Genomic DNA, 17585 nt, shown 5'->3' with positions numbered 1-17585 from the left:
CTATGTGTCAGCGGGCGCAGAAACAGGTGAGGGTGCAGTGGCGGAGGCTGGCGGTGAGGGGACGCTTGCAGCCGCCAGCGCCGCCGCGTGCCTTCGCGCCTTCAACCGTAAGTCTGCGATGGAGGATGAACGGCATCGCGCTGCTAACGCCGCTAAGCCCGCGTACGGGGGACACAGAGCTGCTGCAGCCGCCGCCGCTGCACTTGCATACTAATCCAAACGCAATCAATGTTACTTTTCTATTACTTTTATAGAGAAAAAGAAAGATTTTTTGTTTTGAACTTACCTGATGTGCTGCAGCAGATAGTAAAGCAGAATCAAAAGGTGCAAATGCGGTAGCTGGTGGATGGGGCGCGAGTGGTAGCGGCGGTGGTGGAGGAGCGCGTGGTGCGGTACTTGCCAGCCGTGGCACCGACACGTAGGGCGCCACGCGACACGGTTCCAGAGGCGTGCCTCCACCGCCCACGAGCAAACCTAACGCAATGATAAGACTTTTTTTTGCTTTCGATTTGTTTAAAAACCACTTTAACATTATAATTGTCAACTAATCTTACTGTATATTTATAAATAAATATCTTACGACACTAAGATTAGTGACGGAGTATAAAAAGTCAGATATTATTATTAATAAACAATTAATTGTATGAAATTGATTACGTAGCAAAAAAAATTAAATGATTACAAATAAATCAATTCGCTTTGGCGACTGTGCATTGATCCGACTCGATTGGCAGAGACAAACGAGCAGCCACCGCTTCGCAAATCCGTCGAGATCCGTTCCCGAACTCCACTTAATTAAATTGATATTTAAGTAAGGCATAATTTGCTCGTAAATTAAGTGAGATTCGTTGTTTATAGCCCGCTCAGGGCGAAGTGCGCAATTAATAAATTAACAAGGATCTACGCGACTTAAGGTGTTCGGCAAGGCTTTTCCAGATGATTCATTAAATTAAATTCGCGTTTACCTCAATTATTGATAAGTTAGCTTTCACAATATTAATATACCAAGACACATTTTAACGAAGGATAATTAAGTTCCTAGAATTATATATTTTTAAATTATATAAAAGTACGAATAGTTGATCAATTACTTGGTTATCACAATGACATACAGTAGCCTAATATTAATACATACTTAATAGTATAAAGTATCTTACTTTGCAAAGTTATATATGTGACATAAATAAAGTTTTATACGGTCAAATATTTAAGCTTTTAATGTACCCTTGCACCATCTATGTCTATGTTAGCAATCATGCAAAATAAAGTTTATACGTTACTACAAATTGTACGTACGCAGTGGGTTGGATCGACACTACGTGTAAATCAGAGAGGCCCCGGTCGCCCGTCGACATTATCAAAATGGATGCCCTCTGCTTGTATGAGTTATTTCCATATTTGACACCGAATTACTTTCGAGAAGTGCCGACATAAATACGAGCGGGTGCGCGTCCGGCACCCCCATACTGCTCGCCCCTCACCCCTGCGACCGCCGTGCATTTATTTGATTAACTCTGAGTTGTTTAATTTAATCGAATTATAAGGTAAGCTGGTGCGGGGTCTTAGCGCTCTCGCTTATTTTAAAACGTTGCGAACATCTTTACAGCGGTTTCTGCGTAATAAAACATCGCCACCCTCACGGTGTGGAAATAACTTTACAATTTCATGAACAGGGGAACAATTAGGCGTCGATGTATTTTTTTCTTTTTGAATTTTACGGCGCCTGTTATTGTTTTTATAACGGGAACAGCTCGACCGAGATTCATACCTTCGTTAAAAATGAATTCTTAATTTTATAAAGATTCACTACCGTCGCTTTATGATTTGTTATGTACGTAACTAAAAATATTACCTTTTATTTGTTTTTATAACTTAGGACGAAATTTAAAATAAAGAAGAAATAGGTAGGTTTATTTAGTAATTAAGATTATTCATAATTACTTTTAAATCATCTTATCGGATATTTCGAATATCAAATTATATAAACATTTAGTAATATTTATAGGAGATATTTGAAAAATGAATTATAAAATACGACATGAATTTGAAACAACAAATGAATTCAAACAAATAGTGAAACCACAAGCATAAATATAATCAATAATAACATTTGTAATCTAAACGATATAAAGGGGCAAAACGTAACAAATAACCGTTTCATTTCACTTTACATGATTGTTCTCATGTTAGGCGGCGCGGGAGGGGAAGGGGTACATAAGTTAATAAGACATTTAGCAGGGGACGGCGGGATTGCGTCCGAATGGCTCCCGCGGGGAATCATTTTATTCGATTCCGGAGAGCGGCTTTTTTCCGCTTTACGCTCTGTTTAGCGGTTCTTCAACGTTTTCGCAATCACGCTAAAGTGTAATCTTAGAGTATCCCGATTCCCGGCATCCCGTCACCTCTTGTTAGTTAACAGGAGCTTACAAGCGGGGACAGAATTGCCCGCAAAACTGGAACAATTTGATAACTATGTCATTGTAACTATATTTGCTTGAGAATACTTATAGAGATTATTGCTTGAGAATATGGGTCAATAGGCCAATGTCTAGTGCTTACTAATATTTTGTCCAACGTGTATTTGCACATGATGTTTTATTTCTGAAGAAAAATATAATATTTCTTTAAATTGATTGTTATCTCGTGAACAATTTCATTAGAAATAAGACAATTACAGACCCAAGATATTATATTTATTAAGGTTTGTTTTTATTTATTAATTATAATTTATAATATAACAATAGCTGATTTCATTAACATGAGGATTAATTCATTATAATTTAATTTTTTAAAACAGTACTGGATGTATAACGAGATCTTCCAATCGCTAAGTGCGTTACACCATTCTCAAAATTTATCGGTTCACTTGTATCGCTTGCACGTTTTTTACCGATTCTTGCGATTCCCACCCGGCCCGTTTTAATTATTCATTCGTGTGAGTTATGGTCGAATTAAAAAACTGTTAGAGTCGGACCGGCGCGGTGCCAGCGGGAGCTAGTAATCAAGTTAGATGATATGATGGAGAATACATAATGTGATAACCATTGCTCTGGTCTATAAAGTTGAAAGTACATAAGTATAGCTTTGATAAACAATCACATAAACTACTTCAAATTTATATAAATATATAATTTAATGTTCATAAGAATTATTGCCTTAAATGTATACTACTAAATATTTAAAAAAATTGCTCTAAAAATCATGACCACGTAGCGTGGTCGCAAGAATGCTAGCAGCATATCTGTGTTGAATCGCAATTCTGATCAAATTTATACAAGAAAATATCAAAATCATAGGAAATAAAGATCAATTTATGCAAATCGTACCAAATAAATTGGAATTTATTTAAAGTGCATTTCAATTAATGATCTATAGAACAAAGCAGCAGCTTAGTAGCTTTTTCCCTTGTAAAAACTAAAACAGAAAATATTAACAAAAAAGTGCCAATAGTAGGTATTTTCTTTGATAAGTCAAAGTCATTTGATTTTGAGAATCATAATATACTGCTCATAAAATGCGAAAAGTACGGCATTAGAGGATCCGCTCTAAGTTTTTTTTTTTTTTATAGAATAGGAAGGCCGACGAGCATATGGGCCACCTGATGGTAAGTGGTCACCAACGCTCTTAGACATTGGCATTGTAAGAAATGTCAACCATCGCTTACATATCCAATGCGCCACCAACCTTGGGAACTAAGATTTTATGTCCCTTGTGCCTGTAATTACACTGGCTCACTCACCCTTCAAACCGGAACACAACAATATCAAGTATTGCTGTTTTGCGGTAGAATATCTGATGAGTGGGTGGTACCTACCCAGACGAGCTTGCACAAAGCCCTACCACCAGTAGGTAAGTTGGATAAATAGCTATTTAAAAGACCGTACACAACATGTAGAAATATCAAAAATAAACAACAAATTCGAATTAACCACTTATAAATCTCCCAATCTACAAAACAACTCTGGCGTCCCACAAGGTAGCGTTTTGGGTCCACTGTTATTTATATTGAACATTTACGATATACCCAATGTAAATATAAAATATCAATGTTTTTTATTTGCCGATGACATAGCGTTAGCTGTACCTCATACTAAAACTAACGTCGCCTTTGAGAATGATGTAAATAAAGCTTTAGAATCAGCGTTGTCTTGGCTAGATGTGATTGAATGAAATGATTTATGTGCCAACAACAACAACAACGACGCAATTTGTCCAATTTTCAAATTCTAAAACTAAAAAAATTAAACTAAAAATTGTTATCGTGGAATGGAACTTGAAAAAAACAATGATGTAAAATTCCTTGGTGTACAATTGGATCATCATTGTGATTGGAAACTGCATATAAGTAATCTTACTTCTAGAATAAATAAGTTCGTATATGCTCTTCGCAAACTACAACGTACTGTTGGCAAAGATGCTGCTCTCACTGCATATTATGGATATGTTGTTTCTTGATTAAATTATGGCTTAATTTTATGGTGAAATTCTACTAATTTTAATAATGCTTTTATCTGTCAGAAAAAGTGTATACGGGCTATTTTTGGAACTCAACCTTTAGATTCATGTAGACCGATTTTTAAAGTTAACAAAATCTTGACACTAGCTGGATTGTATAAAATGAATGTAGCCATTAACCAGAAATTTTGTAGTCATGTTTGTAAAAAAATATCCACATTTTTTCGAAAAAGCAGGTGATAGAAGCAGGCTTGGATTAAGAGATCCTACTAGGGTATCGATACCACCTTGCCACTGTGCTCTCTTCCAAAAAATTCCTACATAATGTGCATCAAAATATTTAATAATATACCAAAAAGCTTAAGGGAGTTACCATTAAGATTACTAAGGCTAAGCTTAAAAAATGGTTAATAGATAAAAAAAATACTCTATAAATGAATATTTAAAAATTCAAGAATGTATTGAATGAATGAATTTGGTGATTCATTAAACTTTAGTAAATGGATAATTTTGGATAATATATATTTTTTAAGTTAGAAATATCAGCGTTTACAAAAACTTTATCCATAAAGTTTTAATATAACTGAATTAATTTCCTTTTCGGTTCTCGGTAGAATCTACATTTCGAATCGGTTTTTAACTATGACGATTTGACGGTTAGTAAGTAAATGTATATTTAACTATGCACTTTAATGTATAAACTTAAGTAAATCATTGATTTTAATTAATTATTGTTAATTATAAAACAATTTTTATTTTCATCATTTACTACATATATTGATATAATTATTTTAATGTACAATTGGTGTGATCTGTATTTAATATTAATTACTTGTTAACAAATATATATGCGTGCCTATCGTGGGCGAAATGTATTAGAGACTTATAAAGAAATCATAACATCTGTAAAACTATGTTTCATACAAATAAATGATTATTATTATTATTAAAAACATCAAATGAACCATATCATCTTTATAGCGGATAAGAATGTAATCGTATTAATTTTTGGTTTGACTCTAGTACAAATATTATATGATATTGGTATTATAACATTTGAAAGGAATTACATGTATTGTACACATTCATCGTTTACACATCGATCATCAGCTTATACATAAAAAATATGACAAGTGAAATAGAAACTTTTTGGAATACGTTAACATTAAGCATGCAGCACTAAGTATTAAATTTCCACTCGAGTGGGTGTTATTGTGCAAAGCGATGCCAACTCGGGGGATGTAGTTCGCCAGTATCATTTGCAATTTCTACTTTTCGACTACATTAAGCGGCGAATTTATTTAGCATAATACACGATTCGAGCATTTGTTTTCATTAAAATTTTCATTACAGTAAGCGTTAACGACCTTGCGGGAAACGGACGACGAGTCAGCAACTTTGCTTTATAATAAAAAATAATTGTATTCGTTATAATATATGAGTATCGATCATCTATACTAATAAATGAGGAGACATTTATTTGTAATGTCTATCTAGATAAATTACTAAGTCAATATACATAAAACTGGTACCAGCAGATTCAGCGTGTTTTGGATAAAGTTTTAGTTCATATTATTATTATATATTCATAAGAACTGTTGACATGATATGCGTCAATTTAATATTTTTGTATATTATAATTACAAATAACTATAGTAGGTACTATTGCATACCTTTATGCATCTGACTTTCGTGTTTCCGACATTTTGCACGACGATTTTGGAACCACACCTGAAAATAAACATTTTTGTTATTTCTTTCAAATCCATATTTATGCTTTTCGAACTTGCTAAAACTGCTCAGTCATTTTTATTCATATGTACATACATTACATTCGTAGTTCTATATACATAAATATATATATATATATATATAGTATCTACTAGTTTATAGTCTCCACAATTTCGTTTCAGACATAAACTTCGTTGTAAATGTGCCAGTTTCGGTTACTTTATTTGGCGGTATCCTGTATTTTATTGGGACATTTTACGTAAAGAAAACAGACTATCTTTAACCGTGTATAATCGTAAAGGATCATTGATTTTTGCTTAAATTAAATTATTTAATCCGATATATTGATTATTTTATCTCTGTAGAATATACAATCTGCAAAGCCTCTTATACTATTTATTGAATATAGTCTGAAGATAAATAAAATTAATATATTCAAGACGTGTTATATTTAAAAACGAATTCATAAAAAAGGCATGATTTTGTGAGAATTTTGTATTAATAAGACATTTAACAAACAGTGCTACTAAACGGTTTATACGAGCCGACAGTAGTCTGTCTCGACATGGGTGAACATGGTGAGCACATAAGTAAACAGTCGAACACGGTTAACCGCATTAGCGAGGGCACGTACCGGCCTGATTGCATGACAGAGGGATGCAAATCTACTGCCTACCATAGAGTATTATGAACGTTTACTGTACATTCAAGGTTATTTAACATTTTAAATATGCTATTAAATACACATATTATAATAAAACAAATATTTAAAATCAGACCTGTTTTCATATCTGGAGAGACTTTTGACATTTATTTAATATATTAATACTCTGGAAAACTTGAAAATATTTTTTATTTTGTTAGTGCGATATAGATACAACATAGATTTTTGGGTTCATGATGGTCAAAAATAACTTTTTTACAGTTAAAAAATAGTCCGAATTGAGACAATAACTATTACGCTTACTTAAAGAAACCACTTAGCTCATAATGAACCAAAATAATTAAGTACTAAAAAATACTGAATTATTTTGGCCCATTATGAGCCAGCTCATCAGCACCTGCAACATTATCGTTGCTTTTTGGGATAATATATGTACAGGATTTTACATACGATAAGAAAATAATAAATATTTAAAAAAAAAAATAAGTTTTTCATTCAAATTTGTTTGTTTACTTTTTTTTTTATTTTTTTTATAGAATAGGACAGATATAGAATAGGATACTTATTAAGGAAAACCAACAGTAGATAGGCAGTTAAAAATAAGTTGAAAATTTATTCGAAAAAATAGAAAAGCATAGTCCTTTCAAGTTATTTCATAGTAGATAAAATACTTATCTAGTATCACAACAACTAAATAAAAAAGAAAGTAAATGAAATATTATATTATTGACACTGACGATTACAGTTAAAGTCATAAATAGAACAAATTGTGATCACATCACATGATAATATATCTATTATAGTTAAAACAAAGACATTATTTTACACTACACATCTGCATACAAAGACACCGCCTATATTAAGTTAGTCAGTTTTATACATTAGTCAGTTCAAATCAAATAATCAAATGAAAATAGTCTGATTTAACTATTTGCATATTGAGTTTTATAAGAGTAGCTGAAACTCATTCTGTATTTAAGTCACATGTGCTTTCGTTTTCCGGGTCACATGCCATACGATTAATTCGATTACGCTGCGTATATACCGATAGGCAGGTTTAGCATAAAACGAAGGTATATTTACATGTTTGCTTGCTATTTAGTCGGAATTGTCTAACTTAATCAAAGCTAATGAATACGCCCCCAGTCTACTATTAGTCGTCGGCTATTGTAGACACGACAGTTTAAATACATAACGGAGTGAGCCAGTCGCTAGGAATTTGTATGAATATGTATAAATATTTAAGAGAAGTCTTTTTAAAACTAAATCCTTGTTAAGTGCGACACGGTTTTATTTATCAGTGTTAAATTTTGTAATTTAAGAAGCAATTGTAAATTATCCCAAAAACTAACAATATTAATGGACTAAACAAACCTTTTTTATCTTAAATCGTTGTTATAACTTTTTATAGACTAAACAGATTTCGATGCAACAATGAGTAAAAGTTTTCTTGGAATACACCCTATAATCCTACATCCCAATCCCTATATCTACTTCATTTACGTTCGTAATTTTTACCCCTTTTGAAGAGTAACCCCGGACAAACAGAAACATAAAGAGAAAAACAAAGTGGTTGTTTTGATAACTAGCACACAGCTATATTAACTTCATAAAGGCAATTACTTTGAAATGACAGGCAGACCCTGCAATTTATTTTACTTTTTTTTTATTATACTTTTTATTTATTTATACAAAGTAATTTTATTTGATAGTTTTGGAAAGGCAAAGACACCAGGAAATTAGCTATGGTAAGATCTATTAAATATTTTAAGACGCATTTCAAATAACAAGTTCGAATCTCCGTAATCCGTAACAGAATGTGAATGTCCCACTGCTGGGCTAAAGGCCTCCTCTCCTCTTTTTTGAGGAGAAGGTTTGGAGCTTATTCCACCACGCTGCTCCAATGCGGGTTGGTAGAATTCACATGTGGCAGAATTTCAGTGAAATTAGACACATGCAGGTTTCCTCACGATGTTTTCCTTCACCGTAAAGCACGAGATGAATTATAATCACAAATTAAGCACATGAAAATTCAGTGGTGCTTGCCCGGGTTTGAACCCACGATCATCGATTAAGATTCACGCGTTCTTACCACAGGGCCATCTCGGCTTTTTCGTTCTAGTTCGAATCTAATTAAGGAAAATATATAATTGTAAATAACAACTTTCGTAACAAATGTTAGCTAGACTATTATTAATTAACTATAACGAACGGGGTTTATTAACATTTATCACAGTTAATGTTATTGTTAGTTTTTATAATACAACACAACAGTAATATCAAGATACCCGGGATATACCCGTTAAAAAACGCGTTAATGCGTTTTTAGCGTAACAAGTTTTAATAATATAATCCTTATGGATTATTACCAAAAACATATATGTTCACAATAATTTGCTTTAGTGTGATAAAATGAATGACATTTTGAATGAGTGAATTAAATTAAATTAAAGATAGAGGAGACAACGCTTTGAAAATCAAAATCTAAAGTTCTTAAATTAAAAATCCCTTTCTTATTGCTCTATGTTACGAAAAGGAGGTGTCCGCGAAATTTAAAATTTTATCCCATATTCAAGCTACGTATTGAAACAATCACATTGTATTATATATATATATATATATATATATATATATATATATATATATATATATATATATATATATATATATATATAAATAGATTATTCAATATATCGATAGTCAATAACTCGATGTTTCAAATAAATTTATTGTTATAAACGAATAACATAAAATTAAGTGTTTGAGCTTCAATACCGAAACACCTTTATTTGACACTAGTTAAGACGTAGAGCTGGGGTCAGAGGTGGCTTTTATCTATTTATTTCTCTTTCCCCTAACATCGGACGAGACCACTTAACACTGATCGGTCGCTAATCGCAATATATTGCCGATAAACCCGTGCTCGCTTGATACAATTTAATCTCATGAGAAAATTTAATAAATTAAATGAAGCCGAATAGACTAACTATTTTTAATGGTAAATTCGTTTTGTTTTTACTTAGTGTAAATGTGCACTATTTTAATAAAAAAATTGAAAATATAAATACAATTTCCTTACTTAAGCAAGAAGACGAGCAAATAGGGTCTAAGTAAGGCTAATGATAGTAAGTGCCTTTGCCCATAGACATTAATACTGCTGGAAGACCTCACTGGCATCGTCAATGCGCCTCGAACCAGTAATCTAACACTTTATTTTCCTTGAGCTTGTAATGAAGCTATTTGAATAAACTATAATATAAATAAGGAAGATGGAAAGATAACAGTGTGAAATAATCTGTAAGTCAAAACGTTTTTATACACATGCATTTCCTATATTTTACCGTTAATTTACGCCCCCTTCAGATACATTCTACTTAGCGCCAATTGCAAGCTAATAGCGATATATGGCCGATAGAACGGCACTTGTTGGGTGGTAATTACGTGCATTAGTAATGAGGGTCGCAGTGTTACATACCGATTGCAGGGGATCGCTTCCGTCTAATTGATATCGCACGTGATCATTTTTAGTGCTATCCGAATTGTTTTAGAACCGACATTGATACAAATCGTTATACATTTTGTAAACATCACATTCAACAGCGTAAGGGTCGGTGCAACGTTGCACTTCTTGGAACAGATGTCACCAAAGTATAGTAATATATATAATAGGGTGATGGAAGTAAATGAAAGCTGGTACACAAAAATATATAAAATTGGCATGCTTGCTTGGTATTGCTAGTATAGAAATATAATCTATTTCATACGTTACCCGTGCGTAAACAGGGGGTGTATAATCAATGCCGTAATTTCAATTCAGCCGTAAAAAAATAAGTGTCAAGGTGAAAAAAAACATATCACAGTTTTTAATTGGAAAAACAAAATGAATTGCAGATACATTATCACGTAGTGGTCTGTCGTTACCTGAACTCTTGCTTCACTGAGACCGAGGCGTTGGCTGAGCTCCTCGCGCATGAACGCATCAGGATAGTGCGTCTCATCGAATAGTCTCTCTAATTCACCGAGCTGTTCCAGCGTGAAGTTCGTCCGCGATCGCCGCTGTTTCCCACCACCAGTACCATTGTTGCTTCCGCCGTTTGACTTGTCAGTGAAATCTAAATGAAAGCAACACGTTAACATACAAAACACGTTAACAGTTTAAATGTTTTCGAATGGTTGTAATATTCATTTACAATCTCGAATTTTGCAACTGTATTTTAAACCAGTTCCACCCAATCCATCGAGTTAAACAGCTAAGCATACACTTTTGATGTGGGTGACTACTAACTACTAAATTTCATTTATTTTAGTATGAGGACGAAATAAATCTGCGCTTAAATATATATCTCATGGTAAGATGAAAATCAGTACTACATGTTATTATTAACATATTTATGAATATTTAATCATCTAAGAAATAACGGGAGGTTATAACTTAATAACAATATCGTAGATAAGAAAATATTGATGTATTTTGATGGCAAGATCTTTTTTATTATTGTATTAGGTAGACAGGCCGGCAAGTGGGCCATCTGATGTTAAATAGTCATCACCGCCAATATACATTGTAATTATAAGAAACATTAACCATCCCTTATATCACCAATGCACCACCAACCTTGGGAAGTGTTATGTCCCTTGTGCCTGTAGTTACACTGGTTCAATCATTCTTCTAATCGGAACACAACAATACTGAGCGTTGCTGCTTGGCGGTAGAATATATGATGAGTGGGTGGTCCCTACCCAGACGGGATTGCATAAAGCCCAACCACCAAGTCAATGAATGAATGAAAATTGTAATACTTTTTTTTAGAAATAAGTATAAAATCCATTAAAAATAAGTGTGTCTAAAAGCTAAAGGTAATTTATTAATTGAATTGTCTGTCTTTGAGAAAATCAATGTGCTAATCGATTTGGGGGAAGTGAGTTCGGGATAGTGACGAACGAGCAGGCGATACGCTTAAGATGTCGTTTGAAGCAATTTAGCAAATTGGGAAGCTCTCCTTTTTATACGGCAATTATGTAAATGGAGGGATTATCCAAACGTGGGCGGTGCTGCGGGCCACACCCTCTCCCCTTTCGTCCCAGGGGCATTTTAACTCCTTGAGCATCTAAGATTTGCGAACGGTGATTAATTGCGAAGCAGTGCACAGACAACCCTTTTAGATATTAAGTGATTCATTCGATACCTCGATAATAGCTGCGATACTTTATAACTGTTACATTATTCTTATTTTTATGTACTTAGCTGTAATAAAAAAAAAGAAATAAAAGGTGAAAGTGATTGTGTAAAACGCGTTTTCAGCATAGTAGATAGTTTTATAAGGCACAACATTGAGTGCTGATGATATGAACTTGGAGAGCCTTGTCAACATTTAAATAACTTATTGCAAAATATTTTATTTAATAGTTATTTGGACGGCAAATAGGCCACCTAATGGGTAATGGTCACCATCACCCACAGGCATTAGCTGTACCGCCAAAAATAGTAACAACTTCTTATATCGTCAATATGCCACCAACCGTGAGATCTAAAATATTATGTCCCTTGTGGGTGTAGTTACAAAGAATCACTCACGCTTCAAGCCGGAGCATAAAAATACAAAGTTTCGCTGTTTGGCGATAGAATTTGTGATGGATGGTACCTGGGGGGGTTGTATAAAGTCCCGCCGTCATGTGTCATTCATCGTAGGAAAACCCAATATTACACCTCAGAAATTATAAAACAATTTTACAATTAAGTATAAAGTAGCTTTATTATTATAGATAAATATTTTAATTACCTAGACTTATAGTAGTCTGTGTTGTTTTGTCAGATTTCATTCTTAAGCACAAATACTAATACACTTGGATATAGACCCCCGTTAAATCAGCAACAATTTAGTAAACAAGGACAACGATAATCAATAACAACAGATTATCTTGCAAGAGTAGACATTAGGCCAATATATAATAACATTATACGAAGAGATATTAAATATTTGTCTGAAAGCATTAATGAAACGATTTCCGAGGTCATCGAGGACCCGGAATGAGTAGGGATATTACATAATAATTAACTAGAAAGGTCAAATGATCAATTAATTAGGCCTAATGTTTATCTATTAATTTCGTACACTATCAAAAAATCAAATAATAAAACATAATTAGACGACGAAATATATTATTAGATAGATACATGGATGAAAGCACAAAGATTTTACAAACGAATTAGTTAGAAGTAACTAGTTAAAAAATTAACGCTTAATATATTTTATAGAAAGAGCATATCAATTAAGGCGCGGAGAAGACCTGAGAAGTACAGACTTAGGAAAAAGTCTTAAGGCTCGAATATTTGAATTTTAATATTTTTGAAGCATATATTGGCAGACCATATTTCTATGGTCAAGTCTGCCAAGTGTATAATTTATATAAGAACATTATTTTAATAATAACTACAGAAACTGATTGCAAACAATCTCAGTCTCAAATAATATAGTACCGCCTTTTTCAAAGCTGATTCAGAAGCTGACAATTTAGAATGCAGCGCTACCGTGTTAACAGATGTGGTCCTTAAGGTTTCATCATCATTATTAATAATGTCTGTCACCCTGCGATACCTGATTGCAAACGAAATTTTACTCGCCAAAGGGACATTTATAAACTATAGGAAAAATATGCTTACATTCATCATCATCACGAAAATTTAAATCGATTTTCTTTTAAAGAAATAAATAAGACAGGAACATAGGTTATTGTATGTTCTTTTTTTTTGTACAAAATGAATAATGTCTAAAACAAACAAAAAAACACTGGTCGGACCATAAATATCTGCTAGCTTAATAATATGATAAAAAGATTACTTGATAACGATTTTATAATAATTTCAATAGATAGTGCAATTAAAATACAAAAATATTTATTTTCGTGACATTAAATTGTTAACAAATATTTTTGCCAAATAATAAATCAAAAACATGTTAAAATAATAATAAATGAAACATATTACTCAGTATAAAAGATTATACAGGCGATAAAAGTGTGTGAAGCTAGTAAAAAATGACTATCAATAAGTATATCAGAGATTACTAGGTACAAGTATAACAACTTAGCTGACTAGAAAAACCGTACAAACGGAAAGATATAGTGACACTTTGTTTAAGAGATAATTCGTAGATTTTATTATATTTTACTGGTGGTAGAGCTTTGTGCAAGCTCGTCTGGGTAGGTACCACCCACTCATCAGATATTCTACTTCAAAACAGCAATATTTGGTATTGTTGTGTTCCGGTTTGAAGGGTGAGTGAGCCAGTGTAATTACAGGCACAAGGGACATAACATCTTAGTTCCCAAGGTTGGTGGCGCATTGGTGATGTAAGCGATGGTTAACATTTCTTACAATGCCAATGTTTATGGGCGTTGGTGACCACTTACAATCATATGCTCGGCCGCCTTCCAATTCTATAAAAAAAAAAAATATTTAGAAATCTTGTATTTGCGAGATTTTGCGAGACCTTTACAGTTAAAATGTGAAATAAGGAGATAGTAAGTGTTAAAATGTACGTTAAAATTGTAAATAAACAAGCAACTATGATATAGCTATAAATATATGATTATATAATAAATAATGTGATGATAATATAAATATATAATGATATAATATAAATGAACCGGTCTACTAGCTTTTTGACAAACGATAAGTAAGCATAATGCTATAATAATATAGAGATGCTAATATGAAGATAAACTTTACCGAATCAAGAATTTAAACGCCCATATATGATATAATAAAAAAAAGATTGAAATAGCATTTCATTTTTCAAACTCTACACTTGTTTACTTTCGCATTTTCCAAGAACATTTTGTATTTTAGCAAAACTTATTTTGGTCAAAATGAAATATGTACTTATAATTTAATTTCATGTATAATAAATAACTTTCATAGCTTTGCTAATGGTACTTACAGGCGTTACCTAAAAGTTATTAAGATTTTAACGAGGAATCCAATGTTATAAAATTAAAAAATCATAATATTTTGTAAAAATCTCGGCTCATTGTAAACGTCACTATAAAAATGGTTTTCTCTTTTAAATTTTAATAAACTTTATTAATGTCTTCGTGGTTTGAACATTTCTGCACAACACGGTCTAACTGGCGTCGTAATATGGTGTTCTATTTCAAAAAGTGTTTCACCCTAACAATATTCGAAACGTAAAAAACGTACTTTTACAAATATCTAAAGTAGGTAGTATAAATTATAATATAGATTTTTTTTTAATAATACAGCACTAGCAGTAAATAACAGGAGAGGTTAAGTTGATGTTGGACTATCTAAGTGTAACTATTATATGTTAGGAATATGTCTAACTCTAACTAGTTAAAAAGTCGTAATTGTATCCATAGCAAGGTTCTAAAAATCGATGGCTCCAGTGGTATTTTAATTTATCATGAGGATTCTAGAGCTAGCAATTAGTATCTTTTAGCAAATATAAATACAAAATAATACTTATAAATAATAATATATATAATAAGTATACTTATATATAAAAAAATTGTGTCTGTACATTGATTTTTTATCCCATAATATGTGTTATATTATATAAATAAAATGTAGGAATATTTAAGCAGTGGTCATTTACAAAATTAGGAAAAATAAAACGGAAGACATGATGATAATAAAGCGAAATATGTTATAAGTATTCCAGGCAAGGTAACATGATAAATCTCACAGAGTAAGTATATAAGCTATTTAGATTTTTTCATTTGTCTAAAGTATCGTAGAACCTTTGTCAAATTCACTAATAGTTTGTGTAGTTGTAAAAGTAACCGGACTTTAGCAAAATAAGCTGTTTAAGCTTATTTTAATTTTACGTACTAGGTTTTTTAAGCAGAAATCCTTGAGCCATATGAATTTATAATTAAATAAGTAGATATGCATGCTTTATATATATATTCCTATATTTTTATTTGTCAGTATACAGTTGAATTACCACTAATCACAAAATCTAACCATGGATGGTGGATGTTGTGTTCCGGTTTGAAGGGAGTGTGAGTTAGTGTAACTACATGCACAAGGGATTCAATATGTTAGGACCAACAGTTACATTACACGTTTAATACCGAATAAAAATACATAATTTGCTCATAAACCTTACACGTTACTAACAAAACATAAGACCCCGTGTTCTTAAACACTTACTGACTAATGGTAAGCGGTGACCCCCGCCCTAACATTGGCATTCCAAGAAATGTTAACCATCCCTTACATCTTCAACTTCAACATAACGAAAATGTTATTTGCCTTGTGCCTGTATTTATTTTTGGCTTAGACACACCCTTTAAACCGGAACACAACAATACTAAGTATTATATAATATAAGTTTGGCGGTAGAATATGATGTGTGGTTCCTACCCAAACGGGCTTGCACAAAGTCCTTAAACCAAGATAATTTGGATAGTGGATTATACTTGTATACAAATACCAAAACTCCATAGAAATGGGTGAACTGATCGGAAATTAAACACTACTTGCAATGTTGCTTATACCGCTAAAGGAGAATCCACTAATGTGTCGTCATTTGTTAAGTAGGATTTGTGCACGATGCTAGCGTTACCTCCCAGATTATTATTGGCAGATAATAGTTTACTATTATTATGCCGGATGCCTATATGTATTAATTACTAATGTACATTGAATTAATTGATATACAAGACTAAAACTAATACTAAATTTTGTGATGAACCATTTATTAAACCTTTTAAATATAGTATTAAGAAATAAGAGGATATCAATAAAAATATGTTTTATTTAATTATATTTGTACAATAAAATTGAATTCAAAGGGAACCAGGAGCCCATACTAAGTAAAACTTGAGTTATGGCTACATCTGTTGATTTAATCTTGTAATTTACTTCTTTTTTGTTGTCAGTTGCTTGAATTATAATTAACTATGTACTTTATTTTCTATGTTTTGTTTTTGTATTTATTTGTATAAATGTGTCGTTTTGTACTGTCTTTCTCTTAAATAAAATATAAGTATAAATTTACATATATCATATCTTACCGTGTTTATGGTCATCATCATCTTCCTCCCTCTTGTAGTTCTGCAGAGGCACGGGGGAAACAAGCCAGTTTCTGGGTCTTTTCGCCGGTGGTGCCTTTTCTTCTAACGCAGTAATATCCACCTCCTCGTCGATGTCATCAGAATCCCCGGGCTCTGGAGGTGGTGCAGGCGCTTCGCCACCTTCCAGCGACTTGCTGACGAAGTCCGCCAGCCGCTCCATCACCATTACTGCCTCGAACACGCGACCGCACGCGCGGCCATCGCTCGCCACGCTCTACGGAACACACTGCAGCGAAGGCGGTTCGAACGCCTACACCACCACATAAAAACTACTTCATCACAATAGTAATTCTGTGACTTGAAAATATGGTCGATTTTGCAATGGCAGTATAGTTAGGGCGGAATCAGACTCCGCCCAAGTTCCGCGCACGCGCCCGCCCTGGCGTCGGAAGCGTAAGCTAACTGAAGTTGCCGACGGCGACGGCGAATAATACACGCCTACATTATCGTTATATTGAAAATGAATTTTTTATTCGGTCCTTTTGTGTTGTGTTGGTGTAAATCTTAGGTGTAAAACGTTATGTGAATTTGAAAGATTACATATTCACAGTTTTATACACGTGTTATATATTCGTTTGGTCTGTTTGATAAAATTAGACGCATTTTGTTCATAGAAATGAATGCTCATGCATTA

General features: G+C 32.9%; 1 protein-coding gene across 1 annotated transcript; it reads right to left on the bottom strand.

Annotated features, from left to right (window-relative positions):
- LOC126776717 (short stature homeobox protein 2-like) lies at nt 1-17117 on the bottom strand. The gene is made up of 5 exons (XM_050499424.1): nt 16892-17117; nt 10772-10962; nt 6129-6186; nt 287-474; nt 1-210 (listed from the first exon to the last, which is right to left on the bottom strand). The coding sequence occupies exons 1-5, from the start codon at nt 17115-17117 to the stop codon at nt 1-3; spliced, it is 873 nt and encodes a 290-aa protein (XP_050355381.1).
- Nucleotides 17118-17585: the final 468 nt, after the last annotated feature.

Source organism: Nymphalis io, chromosome 1 (assembly GCF_905147045.1).
Source record: "Nymphalis io chromosome 1, ilAglIoxx1.1, whole genome shotgun sequence".
NCBI classification, from domain to species: domain Eukaryota; kingdom Metazoa; phylum Arthropoda; class Insecta; order Lepidoptera; family Nymphalidae; genus Nymphalis; species Nymphalis io.
The sequence above is the reverse complement of the archived record's forward strand: the minus strand, read 5'-3'. Positions and strand labels throughout refer to the sequence as shown.

Bases quoted from the DNA above. Each gene is read 5' to 3' on its own strand.
- LOC126776717 (XM_050499424.1), bottom strand. From the start codon at position 17,117: ATGGTGATGGAGCGGCTGGCGGACTTCGTCAGCAAGTCGCTGGAAGGT. The intron at 475-6,128 runs GTATGCAATAGT...TCATTGCGTTAG, and splicing joins CGAAAGTCAGATGCATAAAG to GTTTGCTCGTGGGCGGTGGA. The intron at 211-286 runs GTAAGTTCAAAA...CGTTTGGATTAG, and splicing joins TATCTGCTGCAGCACATCAG to TATGCAAGTGCAGCGGCGGC.